The 7,994-nt window shown below is 38.7% G+C and overlaps 1 protein-coding gene across 1 annotated transcript; it reads right to left on the bottom strand.

Annotated features, from left to right (window-relative positions):
• Positions 1-6,732: 6,732 nt before the first annotated feature.
• Positions 6,733-7,674, bottom strand: LOC125135856 (olfactory receptor 4F15-like). Its single transcript, XM_047796317.1, has one exon. It carries the CDS (start codon positions 7,672-7,674, stop codon positions 6,733-6,735), a length of 942 nt encoding a protein of 313 aa, XP_047652273.1.
• Between the last annotated feature and the right edge of the window lie 320 nt (positions 7,675-7,994).

Genomic DNA, 7,994 nt, shown 5'->3' with positions numbered 1-7,994 from the left:
ATTGCTGTTCCATTCTCGGTCTTAGAAAACTAATGACTCTGGCCAAAGCAGAAGGTGGGAAATAAAAGTAGTGTCACTCTTGATCTCATCATTGTCAAGATTTCTAGATGGCATTGTCAACACAAAAACAGTCTCAAGTCCAGTCAGGGACTGAGCTCCATGCTCCTTTTGTCAAGTGATGAGTGTTGGATCATGTAATATGACCGAGTCTGCACAGCAGCATTTAAAACTTTGGAAATTACTTGCAGATGCAATGCACAGAAACTCAAGAGCAGAATAATGATTAAACTTTGCAAAATCCATTAGTGATCAGAGACATAATTTAAAATTACCAAATACAGGCTAAAATAACATACCCCTGAATCTATTTACCTGCCTTTGTAAGCCATCATCTTCAGTTGAAATTAATTGTTCAATCTGGCTCACACGTTTCTCCTAGTGTTGGCAATAGAACAGGCATAACTTACTTGGCTAGCTAATAGAAAGTTAAAGCTATTTGGTTGCCATTATCATATAGGCTAAAATGTTCAGACTTGCCTATTGAACCTCAAGAGCTGTCACAGAGTCATTATAAGTTTGGCTAATGTTGATTACAAATTTCTAACTGTGTTTTCCAATTAATAATCCTCCTCTTGCATGATGCCAGAAAAAAGTGAATTAGTATTCTTCTGGAAAATTCTCCAGGTTTTAGGTCATGAAAGGTTCCTTGTGCAAATAAGGAAAGATGTTCATATTTACGGATGATAAGACTAAGTGTATTACATGAGTTCCTTGTAGTATTTGGGCATGCCTGCTTGCAACAGAGTAGAGTCTATGATCACATGATATTCTTAGATGCACAGATCAGCAGTTACTAACCCACAAGGAAAGAGACTATGAACCAGGCAAGCTCAAACATTTCTGAAATTTTGAGTAATTTTAACTTTAGAATTTTATATGCCTTTTCTATTAGGCCAGAAGATGAGAGATGGTATGGATGGTGGAGTTTTTGTGAAAGTGATAATGCTTTGCAGAGCTCCTGAATGAGAGCCTTCCAATTCCACAAGTAAGGAACATAAAACTGAAGAAATTTTTGCCAATGTCAGAGCCACAGATCTTTAGCAGAGAAAGAGTTTGACCATTATAAAAACAAACATTTAAAAAAAAATCAATATCCCATTGCAGGAGGTAATCTTAGGATACCAATTTGGAAGCACTCCAGTGGGCTCTCACATTTTGGGAAGATTGTGGCTCCACATGCACCCAATCTTTAGAGTTTTGCCAAGATTACTGTGGCAAGTACTAGGGGAATTCTAAGTGATTTTTCTAAAATTTCCCTGGCAGTTCAAATTTTGAACAGTGGCAAATTTGTCCTTGAAGTGTAAATTTCACATAGACTCAAATCAAGATTCTACTTGAAAACATCTGGAGCTATAAGATGGACAGCCTGGGAATGTCAGACAGATTATCTTCACAGAATTTATATCCATGTCAATTCCAATATTCTTTCTTTGATGTTAGAAACTAATTTTGGCATTCTATAATGAGTCCCTTGAACTTTTCGAAGTCCTATGGGGGTGGCTGTAATCACAGCAGCAAGCACCTTTGTGAGGGCTTTATACTATTACTCCTTTCAGTGGGGCATTGTCACCCACACACAAAAACTACAGTATCTGTGCCATCTCCAATCTCCTAGCTTAGTAAAAAAGTCAAATGTAAGTCTCAAATTAAAATTACTGAAACTTGCAGAAACATCCACATGAAGGAAGCATTTTCTTTACTTTGTATTTTATTTATTTTTTTAGTTTTTGCCACACTTGTGGCATATGGAAGGTCCTGGGCCAGAGACTGAATCTCAGCCACTCCTATTCACTGCACTAGGCCAGTGATTGAAACTGCACCTCAGCAGTGACCAGAGCCACTGCAGAAACAATACCTGATCTTTAACCTCCTACACCACAACGGAACTCCAAGGAAGCATTTTCTCGTCTCATTCTCCATCTCCTTTCCATTAACTTCCAATGAATATAGACTATCTTTCCATCTACAAAGAACCAAGTCAATCTTGAAGTGTAAATTTCCAAAATTAAGGATGGTTTGTAACATTTATATACCCTATATCCATAATTCCTAGAACACTGCATAAGTAGACAATCAGATACCATTAGGAGATACACAGATCAAATACACTAAGTCTGCTATAGTTTCCCATGTAAATATTACCATATTTAACTACTTTTGCAAAATGCTAAAAGGAATGTAACTTTCTTTAGTGTGACTGCCTTTCAATGCCTTGTCTCTACGTCAGGCTGCAGGACATTCTTAGTGACAACACCAGTTGGTCTCATTCCTATTTTCAACAACGAAGACCCTAAATTAAAACTGGAATCAGTCCAAAGTGTATTTTCTCAAGAATTTGCAAATAAGTAGGAATTTCCATGGACTCCATTTTTAAAGGGTCCAGCAATTGCATGTAAAGGCATCCTAGTATCTCCAGTGGTAACAAACTCATTCAACGAATGAAGGCTCTGCAAACCACTTAGATATAATTTCTTACCATAGAGGATGATAAATGTACAATGATCTCCAGGTTCACCAGAGTACATACTAGGAGAAAGGCAATGCAATTTTTGATACTAAATATTATGACTGCTAGAATTTCATTTTTACAGGCTAATGATGAAGATAAATTAACACTGGTGATTATGATTTACACAGGCCAGCAAAATGCTTTTATCAAGGTTCAATATCAAAAATCTGTAAACAAAAGTGCATAGTTTAAGAGATTTTTCAATGTATTTGACTATTTTAGTAGCTTCTTTAATTATTACAATATTTTGTTATAAAAATTTTTAAATTACAAATAAGTGTAGGAAGATATTAAAACAACCTGAATCACACCCCCAGGAAGAACTATAACTACTAACATTTTGGCTTATATACATACAGTATTTTAAAAATAGAGCAAGTTATAAATCCAGTTTTAAATCAATTATTAATCTATCTTGAGCAACTTTCCATGTTATTAAACATTTGTTATATAATATCTGACCTATACATATATATAATTCCACTGTATTCATAATATAATTTATTTAACTTAGAATTGTTTTGCATCAACAAGGAACTGCAGAAATAGAGGGGAAACATATTATAAACAAATTGGCCCTAAATGAAGAAGGGAAATCTAGCACTATTCAGGGATCAATTTTAAACCAACTTTATAAGAAATAAACATAATGGTGAAAAAGCCAAGCTCCAGAAGCAGACTGCCCAGATTTAATTCAAATTTACCATTTAGCAACATGACAAGTTATTTAACCTCTCCATACCTTCATCTACAAATCTGTAAAATAGGGACGTTAATAGCATCTATATCAAAGACTGCTGAGAGGATTAAATGAGTTAATACAAGTAAAGCAAAGAGCAGTGCTTGACACATAGTATGAACTCTATATACATTTCCCATTATTACTTTTACCAACACACTGAAGAAGGAAGTAAACTATTAAATCTTTAATTTGGCAGTAGATACAAAGTCAAAGTACATACACAATACTAATAAAAGACAAGATAATGGAGACATATCAAAAGATAATTGTGTGTGTGTGTGTGAGAGAGAGAGAGAGAGACAGAGAGAAAGAGAAGAAAAGGTAAGCTTAATGTGCACTACAGGAAAAAGCAAATTTTATCTTTAAGCTAATAGATGTCAAGCAAATAATTATAAGCCAGGAAAGGTACCCAGGCTAACTTTTAAATTAATAAAATCTTTTCAAATATCATATTACTTAGTCATAACCATAAATCTGTGAATTCTGTCGGAGTCTCTGAAAAAATAAAAATTCAGAGAGTTTAAGTGACTTAGGTAAAACAACACAGCAAGTGAAGTGGTGCTATTAGCACCAAAATCTCTAAATTTTAACTGCAAATTTTATGTAATGCTATACTGCCTTTATTTCAGACACTCGTTTTAAGACAAAGACTGATAGCTCAAAAAGCCAGATCCACATAGGGAATAACTCGAATTTGGCCTGCCTCTTGTTTTTGCAAATTATATTTTATTAGAGCTCAGCAATACCTCTTCATTTATGTGTAGTCTACAGCTATTTGGACACTACCACAGCAGAAGTGAGTGTTTGTATCAGAGACCATATAATTCACAAATCCAAAACTATTTATAATTTGGACTTTTACAGCAAAAGTTTGCCAATACAGGATCTACTTGGCTAATAATAAAGTCAAGAACATTCTTCAACATATGGAACAAAGCATGAAAACAAAATTTGTGAATTAGAATGTGTAAATAACCACAAATTTGAAAGCTGTTTTCTACCTTTTACTCATCACCAAAAGACTGAAATAACCAAGCAGAACAAGTGAAAAGGGAAATATAGGACACATAAACAGGCATGATGTTAACAGTGTCCCAATTATAGGGCAGAATAGTTTGAAAAAAAAGTAGTAGATATCCTGAGAAACAATCTTATTTACACCATTACTTAACATGTATGAAATGTGTTAATTGGCACAGTTATTTGGGAACTGAAACGTAAGGGTTAATATAATCTTTGATTTCTATACCATTAGTATAAAATTCCCTTTCTTTTCAGAGAAGAATGTCACACATTCTTCAGTGAGAACAAAATAGACCCACAATCTGGGTAATCAAGGTCCATAAACACTTGTGAATAATAGTGAGGAAAGAAATTTTCATATATTGGCGCATGGGGAGTTCATTCTGGCTTAGGCATGATTTAACCCCATCTTGGGTGATACAAAATAGCCTTTTAAACATGCATTATACACTTGTTTTAACCATAGAGTAACTATGCTTCGGGCATTGAAAATGGAGCCATGGGCCACTGCGGATGTGGTTTCAGGCACATCCCTGTATTACTGACAACTTTAAATTTCTGAGCTGAATCAGATTAAGGACACTACTAGCCATACTCAAAACTATACCTGCTAGGAGCTGCCAGCTGCAACCTTATAGTTTCAAGTTCTCCCCCTTTTAACTCTGCAACCATTTCAGACCTCAGTCAATCCTTGCTTAATAAGCACCTTACTTCTTGACAGCTCCAAACCTAATTCTGGACATTTTATGTAATTTTGCTGTCTTCGCCTTTATAAGCTTCCCCAATTTTATAGGCTGTGGCACAAAATACAAGGACTTCTTGAATCTGTGATTCCTGGACTACAGGCCTCAGTTGGGCTTAATTAGATGCTTTTCTATTCCTCTTATAAATTGTTTGCTGATTTATTTCCACCCACATTAGAAAGACCGTCCTATTCCAGTTCAAGATGGAGACGAAAACAGGTCCCGGACGCCCCTCCTCCTGTAAACGCCCTGAATCTACAGCTTCGTGTGAAACAATTTCCTCTGAAAAAAAGCGTAAAAACTGGCTGAGCAACTCCTGCACCTCCAGCCAAAGAGAGAAACCCCACAGGGAAGCAGGTAGGAGAGGCTGGGAATGGGTCCTGCCTTAAACCCCCCTCCCTCACCCAGAGTCACCACCGTAGTTAGCGAGGAACTTGAAACCCAGAGCTTCTCCCTCAGGAGCAAAAGGTTTGAACCCCATACCAGGCACCAACAAATATTAAGACCTGCACCTGAAAAAGGGGCCTCCAAAACGTCTAGCTTTGAAAACCAGCGGGGCTCATTTCCACAGAACCTCTGAAAATTGGCTCTTAAAGGGCTGTGCTCCACTCACCTGTCCCAGGGCTCGGCGCCTGAGGAGCCTTGGATCCAGGGCCACCCAGACTGTGTGGGAGAAGCTCCTTTGCTCTGTGCATGACCTGGAGGGTGGCCTGAGGGGCAGGCAGCTGGTCTGACGCAGAATTGGAGGCCTGCTGGGCACCTCCTGGAAGGGAGACGGGCGGCGCCATCTTCACGTTCCAGCCGCGCCCCCACGCGGGGATTTCTTGAGGGGGCTTTTTGCAGTCAGATTTTTTCACTCTCCCTCTGCCTTACTACAGGACCTTATACCTTCTTCTGGAACCCCAGTTTTTGACGCTGCCACCAGGGGACACCTTTAGATCCCCTAGCTCTGGTGGACAATGGGGCTTATGCTTGTGGCCCCTCAGGACTGTATCTATTTGCATTCTTTAAAAGCTACTCCCTGAGAATCTAGTTTACAGTCAGCCTGCTTCTAGCATCCTCCTCTTTGGGACACTGACAGGCCTTGGCACGTCCTCAGTTTCTGGGGCCCATTAAAAATAAAACTGGTTACTTGGATAATCAGAAATATTTGTGACACAACCAAGAGTTAGGGCAGGATTGAACCATAGGCTTCATCTCCTATACAAGGCTTCTCCTACAGGACTAGAAAACAGGTGGCTGTTTTATCTAATTCATAGAAACCAATACAGAGAGATAATCAAAAATGAAGAAGTAGAAGAATATGTTCCAAAGGAAAGAAAAAGATCGAACGTCAGAAAGATGATCCCTTCTTCATGAGGATTAGCTAGTGGGGAAAGAAAGTGTATCAGTAGTCACTTGGATATTTTGTGTTTTGTTTGTTTGTTTTTTGTCTTTTTGCCTTTTCTGGGGCCGATCCTGCGGCGTATGGAGGTTCCCAGGCTAGGGAACTAATCGGAGCCGTAGCTGCTGGCCTATGCCACAGCCACAGCAATGCGGGATCCATAATCCACTGAAAAAGGCCAGGAATCGAACTCACAACCTCATGGTTCCTAGTCGGATTCGTTAACCACTGAGCCATGATGGGAACTCTGATATTTTGAGTTTTAATAAAGTCATTTATTGATTTTTCTAAAACTGATAAGCTGACAGAACACTCTCCTCACTGCCATCTTCATCTCCCTGTTCCTGAGTGTATAGATGATTGGGTTGAGAAAAGGAGTTAAAACTGCATCAAACATGGCTAGAAATTTATCCAGATGTGTTGAAGGAGAGGGCCACATATAGAAAAAAATAAGTGGAACAAAGAATAAAACCACCACAATAATATGAGCTGTCAGAGTGGAAAGAGCCTTGGATGAACCCCCTGAGGAGTGTTGCTGGAGAGTGGCCAGGATGAAGATGTAAGAGAGGATGAGCAGGAAGAAAGCACCCAAGGAAATGAAGCCACTATTGGCAGTGATCATGAACTCCAGGTTGTAGGTATCTGTGCAGGCAAGTCTGATGAGCCGAGGCAGATCACAGTAAAAGCTGTCTAAGACATTAGGGCCACAAAAGGGCAAGCTGACTACAAAAGCCAGTTGGGCCAATGAGTGGGTTAGACCAATGATCCAGGCAACCACTACAATCAGAATGCATGTTTGTGGGCTCATGAGGCTCAGGTAGTGGAGAGGCTTACATATAGCCACGTATCTGTCATAGGACATGGCGATAAGCAGCACCATCTCAGTGCCCCCAACTGCATGGCTAAAGAAAATCTGAGCTATGCATCCCCCAAAGGAGATGACTTTTTGCTTCCTGAGAAGATCACAGATCATCTTGGGTGCTGCAATAGAGCAAAATGTCAGATCAGTGATGGAGAGATTAGCTAACAGAAAATACATAGGGGAGTGTAAGTAAGGGTCAGAGCTCACAGTGACCACTATGAGGAGGTTTCCCATCATACTAGACACATAAAAAAGACAAGAAAAGCAAAAAAGAAGGAGCTGGATCTCCCAGGAATTAGAGAGTCCCAGGAAAACAAACTCAGACACCACAGACTGGTTGGCTCCACTCATTGGCTCATGTAGTTGTTCACTCTCCTGTTACCTGAAGGTAGAAAACGAGACAATTAAAATTAATACATTTGTTTTAATGCTGTCTATGGAAAAGTGTATAATTTTGGAAGTCAAAAGTAATTCAGTTATCAGATTCTTTTCAGATTCTTTTCCCATATTACAAGATATTGAATATAGTGCTATACAGTAAGTCCTTGCTTATTTATTTTTTATATAGCAATGGTATATCTTAATCCCAAATTCTAAATTTCTCCCTTCCCCCCACCTTTGCCATATGGTAATCACAAGTTTGCCTTCTATGTCTGTGAGTCTATTTCTGT

Source organism: Phacochoerus africanus, chromosome 9 (assembly GCF_016906955.1).
Source record: "Phacochoerus africanus isolate WHEZ1 chromosome 9, ROS_Pafr_v1, whole genome shotgun sequence".
NCBI lineage: Eukaryota > Metazoa > Chordata > Mammalia > Artiodactyla > Suidae > Phacochoerus > Phacochoerus africanus.
This window is presented reverse-complemented; position numbering and strand designations above follow the sequence as displayed.